This window comes from Diabrotica undecimpunctata, chromosome 6 (genome assembly GCF_040954645.1).
Source record: "Diabrotica undecimpunctata isolate CICGRU chromosome 6, icDiaUnde3, whole genome shotgun sequence".
In the NCBI taxonomy this organism is placed as follows: domain Eukaryota; kingdom Metazoa; phylum Arthropoda; class Insecta; order Coleoptera; family Chrysomelidae; genus Diabrotica; species Diabrotica undecimpunctata.
The window spans coordinates 10,680,305-10,696,913 of record NC_092808.1 but is presented as its reverse complement, the minus strand read 5'-3'; the positions used below and the strand labels follow the sequence as shown (position 1 = coordinate 10,696,913).

Genomic DNA, 16,609 nt, shown 5'->3' with positions numbered 1-16,609 from the left:
ACTACTACTTGTCGGTTTATAATGTTCTCCGCCGTTTTCCGAGTTCCAATCGCCACTTAGTCTGGTTGTTCCATAGGTCTTCTTCTATGGTCCTCTCCCTGTTCTTTATTTATTCCTTCGCTCCAACTTTTTTCGGTCTACCTCGTTTTCTGTTTCCTTCTAGTTGCCATTTTAATATTTCTTTTGGTATTTGTTGTTCATCCATTCTTTGTATGTGTCCGAACCAGATAAGTTGTTTTGTTGTTAGGTCATCTGTGATTGTTCGTTTGATTCCCATTATTTCTCTAATGCGTTCTTTGGTAATTCTTTCTCTTCTAGATCTTCCTGCAGCTCTTCTCCAAAAATCCATTTCCGTCGCTTTCAGCGTTGCCAGTGTTCTTTCTTTTAGTGGCCATACCTCATAGCTGTACAAAGTACATGATCTATTATATTATCTGAAAGTTCATCTGATAATTTCCAAGTGCCTTTGTGTATATCTTTACCAGCGAAGTATATGCCAGCAATTACCATGTTAAGTAATCTTGCTAGGTTTATTAACCCATTGCCATTGTCATTTTATTACTCATGGAGACCGTGCTTTCCTATTGTAGGTTAGAATTGCTATATTATTCCAACTTTTGCGTTTAGGTCTCCGTATATTGTTTTTATATAATTTTTTGGGCATGAATTTCATTATGAATTATTTATAATTTGTAATGAAATTCTTCTTTACCTTTATCTTCTTTTTCTTCTGTCGGAATATATATATATATTAGACTATAGGTAAAGAAACCTCCTCTAAGTCTTAAAATACTTTTTCTGGGACTAATGCCTTTGAAATTTCTTCTTATATGTTTTGCTATTGATTGTTATGATTCCAGTGCCCAAGATGTGATTTTTAGAAAATCGTATGATTTCTCTTTTCCTTTATATTGTTTCCAATCCACCATACAATTCCAATAACTGATAGAATTCTTGTATAGCAGTTATATATCCAGTTCGTTTAGGAGATTTTAGACAGCTCCTAATCTCTATAAGGTTCGAATATTCTATACCGAAACCCTCAAATAGTCTTAAACATTCACAATTCATCTTTTTTTTTAGGATGTAGTTAACTATTCTTCGGATGACCATTTTTACCTCTTTTGTTAGCCATGACCATGTTTCCCACTGCGTTTGATTTCCACAATATTCCACAGAGTTGCTCAGGTTTCCTGGATTTTGTCAAGTGAAGTCACAAAAGCTGTTAGATGTTGGCCCAAAATTTCCTTTTGAATAAATTTAAAAATACAAAAACACCGAACTAAGAACTAAGTGGTATATTAATTATTTTTAACATAAAAATAAATGTAGAATCACTTTTTTTTGTTTATATATGTATGGCCTTAAATTAATAACGATTAATGCTTTTTCATTGTTCTTCGATCGGGAACCTCAAGTTCGTAGGCGGGTTGCTTTCCTTCTGAGACCCAAATACTACCATGGTCTCCTTTAGTAATGGCAGTAACTATCCCCTTTCCAACACATTCTGGCCTAAAAAAAGATTATACAATGTTAATATTTATAGTATACATATAAACAAAAATTTATAAAAAGAAATTAAAAATAAATTAAATGATTGGAAACCTGTTATTTTTTTTATTCTTTGAAATTAAGGAGAGAACCAGAACATCTCAAAAAATAAAGAAAGAGAAAGCAGTTGGACCAGATAATATTCCTGAGGAAGTGTCGACGTACTTAGGAGAGACAGGAAAGTGTTGGCTAGCTGAATAAAAGTGACTTAAAAAAAAAGCGAAAACTAATTTTGAATTGACTAACCAACATATTGGTAAGGTGAGCCGATGACATGCAATACATAATGAGAAAATTAGAAGGGAGTAAGGAATAATGTCCTGCAAAGGCTGTGTCTGATTAAGTAATAATGAAAACATGATTTACTATCATTATAGGTAGATGAAGTTTAAATATCACATAATCAGAGAAAGATCACACAAATAAGAGGAAGAAGATAGGTAGATGGTCAGCAGATGTATACGGCTGAAGTAGTTGCAACCACAACCACAACAATATATTATTATAAAATAATAATAAATTATATATCGGAAGAGGTATCAGAAAATACAACAAATGACCAAAACACCATACGTGACAAATGACCAAACCGGATTTTGAAACGTGCCTATAAGTCACCACAAGGAAATTGCTGGAGCGAGATAAAAAGCATAATTTACCCTTGCTGTGGATGTTGGTCTAGTCCCAGGTAGCTTGTTAGAAGAGCTTTAGAAATTATCTTTAATACAATCAAGCGAATGCAGAAGCGTGGTTTAATCAGAAACGGAGGTAGTTGACAATTATACTTGAAACAAAAAATAATTATTACTAGAGACAATCACAATAGTCGTTAAAAGTGAAACAAATTAAGAAACCAAACTAAAAGGAATTAAAATTTTAGATGAACTATACAGAGTGGCGCAAAAGTCTGGAAACAACCAATTATTTCGTTAATTGCTAGTCATAATTTTACAAAATTTGAGGTACACCTATTTTGGGATATGAAGATTCCATATTTGGGCAAAGTAGGCGCAAAATTTCGGGACAATGCTTTTTAAATGCATTCATTTTTTTTGTACTCCTGAGAAAACTAATAAGTATTTTTGAAAAATTTAAACGCATGAGGAAATAATACATTGTTACTGACGGCCGAAAGTCCCTGAAAACTTCTATAATGTTTATTTTAATAAGTTAGAGGAGTGAGAAAGAAAAAAAATTAAGTTCGATTTTTATTTCAAATATCTCATTTAAAAAAACTTTTTGTTTATTCTACGGGACTTTCGGCCCTCGGTAATAATATAATCTTTCATTCTGCGTTTAAATTTTTCAAAAATATTTGTTAGTTTTTTCAGGATTCGAAAAAAATTAACATATTTAAAAAGCATTGGCCCGAAATTTTGCGCCTACGCTCTTAAATGTAGAATGCTGTGATTTTGGCATTTGTTCACCGTTTACATTATTAACTAAAACTGACAGTATTGATTAATACAGATAAATTGCTTCTCTAAAATGGCTCTTAACGAAAAAGAACGAATTACTATTCTAATGGTGAGAGGGTACGGTGACAGAAAAAGATCTTATTGTGAAATAGCCAACTTGTTCAATGATACTTTCCCAAACCGTTCTCCTATTCATAAGGTGACGGTACAAAAAACTGTAAAACGATTTGAGGAATATGTAGAATAGAAGTAAATGATAAATACCGATCAGGTAGACCTAAAAGAGTTGTGAATGACAACAAAACTTAGGTATAATGCAAAGTTCTGTTAAAGATGCACATACATCCTTACGCAGGGTTCACAAGTACATGGTGTAGGTCGTTCTTCAGTCTTACGTGTATTACCTAAGCATTCGTTCATTTAATACTTTAAATGCGAGCGTTCGCCGTCTATGCTACGCTCTAGGAGAGGAGACGGTGCGATGGTCTCCGTTATGAACGCACCCTTAGAATAAATTTAAACAATACAAAATTAACTTATTGCAAGATAGATTAGAGTTTACTGACGTACTGATGGATAAAATTGAAAATGATGAAAATTTCTTTAACAGAATATGTTTTTCCGATGAAGCAAACTTTACACTGTGTGGAAGTGTAAATCGACACAATTTAAGGTACTGGAGTGACGTAAATCCACACTGGATGCGTGAAAACCATACTCAAAGACCACAAAAATTAAATGTATGGTCAGGTATAGTAGGTACTCAGTTAATTGGACCATTTTTATCGAAGGAAATTAGTCAGATAGATACGAAATGTTACTTAGAAATGAAATTGTACCTACACTGAGAAACTTATTTTTTAAGGGGTCAATTTTAATCAGATATGGTTTCAGCAAGATGGAGGTCCAGCTCATTTTGGTGTAAACGTCCGGCGTTATTTAGGTGAGATATTTCCCTTACGATGGATTGGTAGACGAGGTAGAATTGAATGGCCTCCACGTTCACCTGATTTCAATCCTAAAGATTATTTTTAATGGGGATACTAAAAAATTCATTTTACAAAACTAAACCAGCAAGTCTTGCGGAGCTAAGGCAGAGCAAGGAATCGATGAATCTCGAATAATTTCTAGACAATCATGGAGAACTGTAGTAGACGCATTCTACCATCTATTAGAGTACTGTCAAGGCAGATTTTGAACACTCGATAAAGTAACCATTATGTTAAAAAATGTTGTAATCTATCAATTGTTACGTTTTAATGTAGTTGAAAATAGTTAGAATTCAAAAATTTATTGAGACAATTAGGCGTTGCCAGACTTCTGTTTAATGTATTTAAGACCTTCCATACTACATAAAATCATAAGTTTTACATAGGGTTGAACTCGTATTGAATAGGAGATTCCAACAATGACTGAATATACAGGGTGATGAATTTGGAGAACCAAAGTTATTGATAATATAAGAGAAACGGTAAATCTGGCAACATTTCAAATATCAAATATGGAATTTTCGTATCCCAAAATAGGTGTACCTCAAATTTTGTTTAATTATAACTAGTAATTTACGATATAATTGGCCGTTTCCAGACTTTTGGGCCACTCTGTATATATATATATATATATATATATATATATATATATATATATATATATATATATATATATATATATCATCATCATCATCATCATCATCATCATCATCATGTGCAGCTTTATCAACCGTTTCCAATTAGGGTGCAGCCTCCCTTATTTCAATGTTATTCTATGTTCTTATTATTATTCGACGATGTCTTAGTTATTCGTTGTTCTTATAATTTGCGCCCATATTTTTCTATCTTGTGCTATTCGAGACCACGTTGTTCCTGTTAATTTTCTTACATCATAATCCCATCTGAGATTCGGGCGCCTCTTTGGTCTCTTAGCGTTCCTGGGGTACCACATAGTTGGTCTAGTGGTCCGTCTGTTGTCTGTTCTTCTTGCTATATGTCCTGCCCATTGCCATTTCAGGGATTTTATTCTTTGGATTACATCAGTCACCTGGGTTTGCCTCCGTATCCATTCAATTCTTTTACGATCCCTCTTTGCTATCCCTAGCATACATCTTTCCATTTTTCTTTGAGTTACTTGGAGTTTCGACGTTATTTCTCTCTTTAATATCCAAGTTTCACATCCATATGTCAAGACGGGTAATATGCATTGATCAAATACTCTCTTCTTGAGGTATAGTGGCATTATGGACTTGAAGACTATGGAATTTCGTCCGAATGCTGACCACGCTTGTTTTATTCGTCTGTTGATTTCCGGAAGTAGTGATCCCGATTTATGTATGAGCTGTTCCAGGTATATGTATTCGTCTACTACTTCTACCGAGGTTTCATTAATTTTTATTTCCGCGTTGGCGATCAGATCATTGCACATTATTTTAGTCTTTGCTAGGTTCATTTTTAGGCCTACCTCATTGCTGGCTGTATTAAGGTCATTAATTTGTAGTTGTAATTCTTCAGGACTTCTAGCAATTAGAATGATGTCATCAGCGAATCTAAGATGGTTTAGGTATTCTCCATCTATACATACACCTTGGTTGTTCCAGTCTAATTTCCTGAAGATTTTTTCTAAGGTTGCAGTGAAGAGCTTAGGGGATATGGTGTCTCCTTGTCAAGGAGACACCATATCCCCTGTCCGACAAGGAGACACCATATATATATATATATATATATATATATATATATATATATATATATATATATATATATATATATATATATATATATATATATATATATATCAAAAAGAAGTACTATCGTCAATTTAAATACAAAAAGTTCACTACTTGTGGGAGTGTTATCATCCCACATACCATCCATTTATCTAAACATAAACCATAGGCTTACAAGTATAGAAAAAATCTCAAAGGATACCTTACAAGAATATGTAGCTGTTAATTTGGTGAAATTGAAGTATAAAAATGTTCAACTCGAGAACCAAAAACCACTTTTTGAGGAAAAAAACAGAAGTACAGTGAGCTTTCTAACACGAAACTACAAACAGAATTTCAAATTACTGATAGAAAGATTAAGCAATCATTCATATAAACAGCTTGTATTTGACTTAACATATTATAAGGTAACATAATATAGGCACGTTGTTTCAATAATTAAAGTAAAAAAAAGTTACCAGTGTATTAAAAGGCTCACAAAAAAAGAGAAACAAAAATACTTTAGTTGTAAAAGTTGTTAAACGAACTTTCCCACTTCCAAGAAATCACAAATTTACATGACATTGACTTACTTTAACATGGTTGTATAGCACGTATATTATTGAAATTAAATATCAACATGTCAATATCAGATGAGCACACAATTTGTGTTACATGTAAACAAAAAAGATTCATAAAAATAATACTATAAGTTTTTGAAATTTATACATTTAGATTAATGCGATTAGCTTGTGCAGGAGGAGGTACCAGCGGCATATGTAAACTACATATTAACTTACGTTTGTTGGGGCATTGATGCTAAACCTTCAGTTAGCATTTTTCCTAAATTGGGAAAACCTGGTAAACAAAATCCTGAAGATTCGGCCACTAGTGTTGTGTCAGTTATTCCGGGACACATAGTTACAAATTTGATACCTATAAATAAAAAAATATAAATAATTTCCTTATATCTTCTTTTTAAACTTTTATTAATTCATTTTCTCATTTAAAAAATTAAAAGACGCTACCTACTCAACACAAAATTGTGTTACATATGTTAGTTAGCGAAAAAACAAGAATATTGTTTATATAAAAAAAGAAGCAGCAAAAACGAAACTTTTATAAAAAGAGGAGAAACTTCTATCAAATAAAGAAATGCTGATAGAATATTTCATTATGAGAGATATAAGATAACAGAGAGAAGAGAGAAAACTAAAGACTGCTTTTGAATTTTGGAGTTCAAGATAAGATTAAATAAATCTTACGCTGTGAGTTCAGCGGCACGTTTTGTTTATGGAAAGGCAGAGCATAAGAAATGAAGATTCTGTCATCTCTCGCTACAAGGTAATTCACAAGTAATTTTTATTTGTTCAAATCAGTAGAGAAGTATCATAAGAAAGCTCCAGGATCTCATAACAGGAGAACTATTAAAAAATCTACCAAGAAAAACCATAGTTAAGCTGATTCACCTAATAAATGCTGCTTTTAAATTGAGATATATTCCCAGACTCTGGAATGTAGCCGAAGTCATTATAATCGCCAAACCAAATAAACCTCCTAATGAAGTGACATCCTATCGACTAATATCACTCCTTCTGGTGATGTCAAAACTATTTGAAAAACTTCTATTGAAAAGATTAAAACCAATAATAGAAAGAAAAAATCTTATACCAAATCATCAATTTGGTTTCAGAAATAAACATTCCATTCCAGAAGAAAAGAAAGTCTGCTATACAATCTTCTTGGACGTAGCACAGGCGTTTGATAAAGTCTGACATGAGGGTTTAAACTATAAATTACGAACGTTCATGCCATAAACCGCGAATAGATATTTCAAAGTAAAACAAGAAGAACTGTACACCGATTTAAGAGAGATCAAAGCTGGCGTGGCACAAGTGGGTGTATTAGGTCCAGTGCTGTACCTATTATACGTGTATACGTGTGACATTCCAGAGCTAGAATACAACACTCTTGTCACCTTTGCCGATAAACAGCCATACTAGCGATAGAAGACACTAGTGAAGAAGCGACTGATAAGTTGCAACTATCAATAAATACAATATATACCTGGACCAGAAAATGGCGAATAAAATTAAATGAGACTAAATCTATACACACATTAAATTGACAAATAAAAAAATAGAAAATTTCTCAGTTAGAATAAATGATACTTAAGTTCCTTATGCAACATCAGCAAAATACTTGGGCAACACCCTAGACGCGAGGCTGCACTGGAAAGTTAATCTCAAAAAGAAAAGAGGGTAGCTTCATATTAGATATAAGAAATTGTATTGGCTGATTCGAAAAAATTTAACATTATCCATTCATAATAAATTATTCATTTACAAGCAAGTACTGAGGCCAGTATGGGTATATGGGTGCCAACTCTGGGGCTCTACCAAAGCTAGTAATCTACATATTATCCAATTTCAAGTACAGAGATTTCAAAACAAAGTACTGAGGAACATTGTTGATGCTCCCTGGTATATCCGTAATAGCAACCTCCACCAGGACCTAAGTATGGAGACTGAGACCGGAGTAATCAAGAGAACAGCGGTAAGTCACGAACAGAGGCTGCATAGTCATTTGAATGTCGAGGCAATCCAGTTTGTTGACAACACTGAACTAAAGAGAAGACTCATAAGGACAAGCCATTTGAGTTATTGTAAATGTATAACAGTTTAGTGTAAAAATCAGAGTATAGTGCTGTGATGGTATGGCATCTTAGTTGTAGTGCATTAGTTGATAGATAAAATAAGAGTAAATGATAGGGTAAGCCCATATATTTAAGTTTTTGCTATTTATTAAGTTAGGTTAGAAAATAACTGACAATTGGCCATTTGTGATCAGATAGCAGTATATAAACACCGTACAGTTGTTATACAAAAAAAATATATGTACAAATTTTTTCAGTTCAATATTTTCATAATGTTTGGAAATAAAAGAAATGTTCTTTTATGTATTAGAATGAACAAATGGGTGGAGTACTACATACAATTTGATTTAGAAAATTTATTATTGTTATTATTGATTGTATGAATAGCCAAATTGTAACATTATCATATTCGCTTTATTTTGTTGCTAAATAGTTATTTTACTTTGCATATTTTTATTACCTGTCAAATCGTAATAGTATCTTGTTCCAAAGGATTTATCCAAACCAATAACAAAATGTTTGGTGGCAACATATACCGGACAAGCTTCCATTTCTTGAAAACCATAAATTGATGCGATATTTACTATGACTCCTCCTTTGTATCCATTGTTCTTTCCCATATATTTAATTCCCAATAATGTTCCTTGGACAACAGCGTTCTGAAAAACAGTTTTATTCAGATTATTATATTTATACGTAGTTATTTACATTTATTTTACATATAACTTAATCTAAATACACAGTTTGTTTTACACAGCGCAATCACTCACACACTTGAAATGGGGTACACAACTTGTACTTACACAATTAACAGCGATTTCGAGCTCCCATTGAGAATCTTTTAGAACACCGGCATTGTTGATTACTATGTCAACTCCACCAAATGTCGAAAGTGCTAGTTTAAAGGCAGCTGCAACAAAAAGTAATTACATCACTAGCTACAATTTCCTAGATTTCAGAGTGTGTAATTTTTGAAACTAATGATGGAATTAACTGGAAGAGTCAACCACAACCGACAGGATATATGTGATCCTGCGACGTAATAAAAAGCAAAGTGAACAAAGTAATGTTAGCCCCTGGTCAAAGTGTAGATGATCCTGTTGATTCCTTTTATTTGTTTGTGGACGAAAAAATTATGAAATAGTAAAGTGTACAAATAAAGAAGCCAAAAAAGTCCTGGGGATAGAGAACTAGAAATATTGCGAGTTATATGCCCTTATTAGACTACTACTAACCTACCATAATATATAAAGCTGCCATGGGGTTAAAACGGTTCAAAAATTTGCTAAGATTTATAAATGATATTAAGAAAAAAAAATATTCTTCTTCTTCTAATAATCTTTTTTTCTCTTCCAATCTCCAATCACCATATACATAATATAATTTTTAATCTCCAACTAATACTCCCTTAATACTATTTTTTAATCTTCATCTAATATACTTTCCAACTACTGAATCACTGATTACTGACTATCTTAAATACTGCATTAATGACTATTGAATACTGTACTAATACCCTAATACTAAGCGTCTATATTCTTTGCTAATACTGACCATACTGACTATACTGACCATTTTGAATCCAAATGACATCGTATTTATATCATTTCAATGTTCACGAATATTCTTGAAAGAAAATGTATTCGAATTCTTTTATTTCATAGACACTACAATGTTCGCGAACATTCTACCGAAAAAAAGTTAAATTCTTTCTATTGGCGTCTTATTTTAGAGTTCTAGATAATTCTTTACTCTTCTATCGAGAATTTTATGGAAATTTGGGCTTTTCAGATCAGAATGTAATTTTATATATAAATTAAACATTTTAAATTAATAAATAACACTATTTTAAATCCATAATTATTCATAAAAGTTCCCACAACCAAATTTACTTCAGTGTATATTTGGTTGCCTATAAAGATGGCGTACTCAAATATATTTATAATATCATAATTATTAAAATAACCAAATACATTGCAAAATAAAAAACTTTTTAAACTTATTATTATGCTAATTTCTTAAGAATACCCTCATATAAATACTTTTTATAATATTCTCTAGTATATAACTTATAAATTATATCTTTAATCACCATTTAAGTTCATTCTAGATTACCTTCGTTTCTCCTATATTTAATATTATCTCAATATATATATATATATATATATATATATATATATATATATATATATATATATATATATATATATAATATATATAATGCACTCACCTTCTAATTGATCGACTTTGGTTACATCTGTTTTTAAAAATACAGCTTTATTACTTCCGAAATGATCCGTTAGTTTAGTGATTGCCTCATTTCCACTCTTGCTGTCTATATCTGCTATAACTACACCCTAAAATAAATTAAAATAAATCATAGCTTATATACAGGAAATGTTAAACACAGAAAAAATTGTATTTGGCAAAATTTAGAACAATAAATAAAAAAAAATATTTTGAGTGAGTAGAAAATAGAAAAGAGGATCTTTGGACAAATTTTATAAACTGGAAATGGAAAATCGAGACCGTAGTCTTTAATCAGTATATTCTATCTATACCAATATATAATCTCCTTGCTGTTTAAAGCTCTTCTTTTCTTTTTCTTATATCACGCGTGGGGTCTGTTCTTGTTCGATATTAGGAATGTAGTCATATTTGTGATTGGTGTCTGTTGCTTTTAAAGCCATTGATATTTATGCTAGTTTTTCATTAGGTATCCATTTGTGCAACTGGTTCAACTCCCATCTTCTTTTCTTTCTCATAGTAAAATATTTTTAATATTCTCCTATTTGACTTTTTGCATATCATATGTTTTATAGACCTGACAAAGGCTTTCGATCGCATCCAAGTCGAAGACGTCTTACTCCAACTGTATAAAAGAAATATACCAATCAATATTATACAAACCATCGAAAACATCTACTTCCATAATCTAATACAGGCAAAGATAAATGGAAAACTAACACAGTGTATATCAGTACAAAGTGGAGTCAGACAGGGTGACTCGTTAAGCCCACTTCGTACGCTTAAGTCTCGTAGGAAACAGGAGTGGAACGAACACATTAGTAGAATGGCAGAGGATATGATAGTACGAATAGCACGAGATAAGTCATCAAATGGACGAAGAAGTATTGGCAGACCAAGAAAAAGATGGTGCGATAATTTAAAGAATTTAGGAGGCTAATATTAAAGAAGAAACAGGCTTTAAAGCCTTCATACAAGAAAGAAGAATAAGAAGTAGAAGACTTTTTGGGCATAAATAAATGTTGGGTTATTTTATTATTAACCCCAGACTTATTAATCAGGAAATTTTATATGAAGTTTGAAAATAGATAGTTCAGGAAATACCAAAGAGAAAAGATAATCTATATTCTATATACCGTTATTTATTAGTGCACGTCTTACCTTTAATCCATTTTTAAGCAACTCAACTGCGATACTAAAACCGATACCTGCAGCTCCGCCAGTGAGAACTGCACTTTTTCCTTGAATGTCGAATACCATCGTTGCTCTTGTGAAAACAAATGCAGTATAAGTGTTGTATGGAAAATTTAACGTCTAATATACTCGACGCGTAAGTTAATAGGCCAATCCAATGCGCGAATTTAGACAAAAATGCGACAAAAGATAATTCATTTTATTACATTCCGTAATTACGGAAATAGTTAAATATTGTTTATGTGGGCACTATTTCGCTAATTCTTCATTAAAATTTTGATTGTTTTTTCGTATTTTTCGATACCACAACTTTGATTAAATATACAACAATTTGGGGTTTTGATTTCCAGTCCGGAAATCGGTATTCTAAGATACAATACCACAAGTCAAATATAATTAATATAATGACTATTTCACTAGACTATTTTTAACTGATAAAACGCCATAGCAACGCAGGGTTCCTACTTCAAAATTATGCTTCAAAGTGTTCAAGAAAAAATAAAACTCCGTTTAAAAACATTATCCATCGAAGAACTTTTACAAATCATCCCAAGCTACGACGAGGAATCCCCCGATGAAGCACAAAAAAAGTTTATCCACCTCTGCTCATTTGATTGTAGAGAGCCGTAAACTGCAAGATTCCCTTTTTTCAAAAGGAATTTGATGTTAATTATGAGAGAATTTACGGGCCGAATTGAATTCAACAGCATTTTTTCAAAACAAATCAAGGCGGTTTGAAAAGTTTGGCAAGCGGCAAATGGCTGGTAAGAAATTCATCAAACGAAAATGTATGCCCAGTTAGATTATTTTGAAATTAATGGAAAAAGAGGACCAAAGATTTTATTAGACAGACTCTTTCTTACTGTTCACCCCAACTGGAAAAATGGATCTTGGTTCAAAAACTATACACCTGGAATCAACACCGTATCTAAGTGGACAAAACTGTCAACTGGAAAAATTGGAATAGACACAAAAAAACATAAAATAACAAACCATTCTCATCGATTTTCAGCTGTGTCAGCCTTGTTCAAGCAAGGTGTTTCTGAACAGGAGTTAATTAAATTAACGGGTCACTCAAATGCAAGCTCTCTAAAACCATATTTGCAGCTGGATTCCTGTCACCATCAAGTTGATCGAAAATTCAGAACAACAAATGAAGCTGGACTTTCTAGTTCCCAAATACTACAGGTCAATAATACAAAAAATCATGCTTTGGTAGAAAAGAATAGGCACACTACTATAGCTTATAATAACTGTACATTTAATATTGTTAACAAATAAATAAAGATTATGTTTCGTTGATATGGTGTATTAATTGTCTCGTGAAATAGTCGAATATCATTTGAGAGAAAATTATTTACCGGCAAAACTTTCTTCTGGTTTTATTCAAATTTGTTCCCTTTTGCCAATTTTCGCTTATATATTTCTGTTTTTGGCATAGACTTTTATCTCCCTTTTTGTGTATTATGCATATGAATGTATTTTTTCAGCCTTGTGGCAATTTCTTATTTTTACAAATTCGTTTTATTAGGTTGATTATTCATTTGAGTAGCTGTCCACCTTACTTGAATATTTCTGCTGTAGTACCATTTTTGCCTGGTCTCGTTATTCTTCAGCTGCTTTATTATTTCCTCTATCTCTTAACCTGATGGTTAATTTATTTTAGCCTCATTTTTATTGTCCTCCGGTCTAGTTTGTGATTGTATTGGTATTTTCCTCTGGGTTTAGCAGTTCCATAAAGTATTCTGTCCACCTCTATAGTATTCTTGGTAAGTCACCTATTAGCGTGCCTTTTTTTTCTTCTGCAGAAGCATGTGATTCCGGAACCCTTTATTGATTTAGGCCTTTGGTAGAAAAATTCTTAATCTCTTTGTTGATGATATGATTTTTCATATCTTGTTATCTCATTTCCTAGTATTCTCGTTTCTTTTTTTTGCAGCTCAGTTTTGCTTTTTTTTTTTTTTCGATGCTTTATACCTCTTCCTCGTTTCGATTGGTATTAAACCAATCTTCACTGTTTACTTTTTTATTATTCCTACTATTTTTTCTATGGCTTCTTATTATTATCTTCTTTATTTGTGTTTATTTATGGTCAGTATATTCATTTGAATTTGTGTTCTTTTTTTTTGTTATTTCGCATTTTAACTGGTTTTTGACGTTTTTACCCTTTAGTTTTTTTTTACATTATAACACTTGGTTACGTTTAGTTCCTGCTTAGTTTCCTTTGGAATTTCTTGTTTTATAGTCTCTACTCCCATAAAATGGTCCGTATTGCTGTAGGCCCATCGGAAACTTCTCAACATTTGTGATCGTACTTTAATTATTAATTAACATTGTTACTGACTCAAATCGTATTTCTGGCGTATATTAAGTACAGTAGGAAAGACTGATACACTCCATTTGAAAGGATCTCGGCTGGTGATGTGGCGTTAATACAGCATAATAAAGGGAGAACAAAGGCAGGAACAGTGAAGAAAAACTTTAAAGTTGTGTTAGAACTTTTTAATTTGTATTAGAACTAATATAAATAAGATCGGCACATATATGGTACCAAATGACTTATTTCTATTCCTGTATATAAGGAGTAGATTGCGGGGTCAAGATTTTTAACTCACGAAAAATTACTTTGATGATAAAATAGTAAAACTATAGTTCATGTTGAACATTGTTTTTTTTTCTTTTTTTTTTTGTATTTATTACTCAATTTACGATAATGTGGTAATTATGAAAACCATTGTACTGTACTGAAAATTATAATTACAAATTGATTGTAAAATAATGCAATATTATTTGTTTACATAGATCGTTTAAAAATAGAATTAAACGACAAATAGCGTATTTTATGTAAATAATGCAGCAAACTATAATTATCTATACGCAGAACAAAATGTAAATTAGAAAAACATGTATATAAAGATTATTAAACGATGTGGTAAATGTAAACAAACACCAGGTACCATTTCGGTGAGAATATATTCAAACACAAAGCAAGAAAACACAGAGAAAGAGTCATATTTAGTAGACGCTAAGCTAAGACAGACCAGCTAGGACTAAAAGCTGAAGCTCAGTTCGACTTCAGAACAGACGATTTCAGCGAGCTACAAGTACTCAGCCTAACAGAGTACATAACAGCAGGATTTATTGATAGACAATGTACGGAAGCTGTCTTCTTGGACGTAAGTCAAATAAGAGGACATGGATACAGTGAGGCCATGACAAGACTGGTCACTTCGTACTTAAGCAACCGTAGCTTCAAAGTTCGAATAGGACAAGTCCTGTCTGAACTCGGAACTCTGGAGGCTGGAATGCAAGAGGGGGCGGTCTTATCACCCTATATACACTGCAATTGTTACAAGAACACTCAGCGTTTATGTCGACGATACAGCGATTGCGTCAAAACATGGAAACAACTGCATAACAACCAATAATCTACAATCAGCACTAGACAGGATAAAAAAATGGAGCATACAATTGAAAATTGCCATCATCTCCGACAAAACACACGCAGTCCTCTTCAAAAAACGAAGGAAAAACCTAGAGGAACAACTTATAGTGCAAAACAATCCCATCCAATGGAAAAGAGATGCTTAATACCTAGGAGTCATAGTGAATCAAGGGTTAACTTTTAAAAACATGTAGACGCTACACTACAATAAGCAGACATGGCAAAAACGTCAATAAAAAGACTGACAGGCAAAAAGACAAAATTTAAAATTAAAGTAAGACTTATCTCTCGCGTGGGTCATGTCTGTAACAAAAACAAAAAAAAAACAAAAAGAAGAGAATATAAGCGGTCCACAACGGCAGGTTAAGAGAAGCAGTCAATGTACCCAGATACTTCGCCGAACTTTTCCTGTTCAGAGAAATCCAGCAAATCAGAGTGATCGATATGATGGTGGAAACAACCAAGTTTAAATTCGCAGAACTGGAAAACCACCCAAGTCCGATATTGCGATAAATAATTAGATATGATGCGTTCTATCGATGGAAGTACAAACGTCCTATACAACCGATACGGGCATAAATGTAAATATGTAAAATTAGCGGATAGTTCGTAACTATATCAACGTAGATATTCATATCACTGTGTAGGCTCACTAATAATGATTCTTAATTTCAGACATCTTTAAAAAAAAACATAAAACACATAAAAACGGCTTCAAACAAAAAACATTAACAAAACCCATAAACCCGGGCACAAAGGGCTCGAATCCTCAAGCACCAAGTCGCTGAACTGGGCGTAGCCCGAAGCGGAGACTTGAGGCCCGAGAAAACAATTCAGCTTCGCGGATAATTTAAGGAAGATGGAAGAAAAAAAGCGCCTTAGGGAACCATGTTGAAGTTCTTGTACCCAGGACTACCACACAAAGAGCATTTGGCTGATAAGTGTGCTCCTATCGCGTATCAAAGTGCTAGGGGGAAAGATATAGGAAGAAAGGATAGGGGGTTAAATTAAATTGCTTGCTTTCTTGAATCTCTCAATTAGATCTAGATGATGAAATAAAAGTTAAAATCTAAATAGCCCAAAAAGGTTTTGTAAAATTCTAGTCAATGTTAACAAATAAGAAATTAAGTTTGGCTATTAGATTGCGGTTCGTAAAATGCTATGTTTGGTCGCAACTGCTATATGGGGTAGAAACTTGAACATACATCTTCTCTCTTACACGCAATTATACAAGGAAGAGTAAATTGAAAAAAGACGTGAGAAGAAAAAGGAAATCTTGTATGAGTAATATCAGAGGTTAGATTAACCTCACTGTAGAATAGACATTTTATGTGTTAAAAGGAGTGATCATCAACCGAAAGAAGATAGAATGTGCTCCTACAATTTGACTCTAGGACAATTTT

At 32.6% G+C, this 16,609-nt stretch overlaps 2 protein-coding genes across 3 annotated transcripts in view; one reads left to right on the top strand and one right to left on the bottom strand.

The window, feature by feature from the left end:
• Ih (hyperpolarization activated cyclic nucleotide gated potassium channel Ih) overlaps positions 1-16,609 on the top strand; it is a 482,830-nt gene that overhangs the window by 237,496 nt on the left and 228,725 nt on the right. The window lies entirely within an intron of this gene.
• LOC140443119 (15-hydroxyprostaglandin dehydrogenase [NAD(+)]-like) lies at positions 1,284-11,879 on the bottom strand. Its single transcript, XM_072534201.1, has 6 exons — positions 11,729-11,879; positions 10,551-10,677; positions 9,124-9,230; positions 8,781-8,979; positions 6,465-6,600; positions 1,284-1,512 (listed from the first exon to the last, which is right to left on the bottom strand). The coding sequence occupies exons 1-6, from the start codon at positions 11,825-11,827 to the stop codon at positions 1,380-1,382; spliced, it is 801 nt and encodes a 266-aa protein (XP_072390302.1). The 5' UTR covers positions 11,828-11,879; the 3' UTR covers positions 1,284-1,379.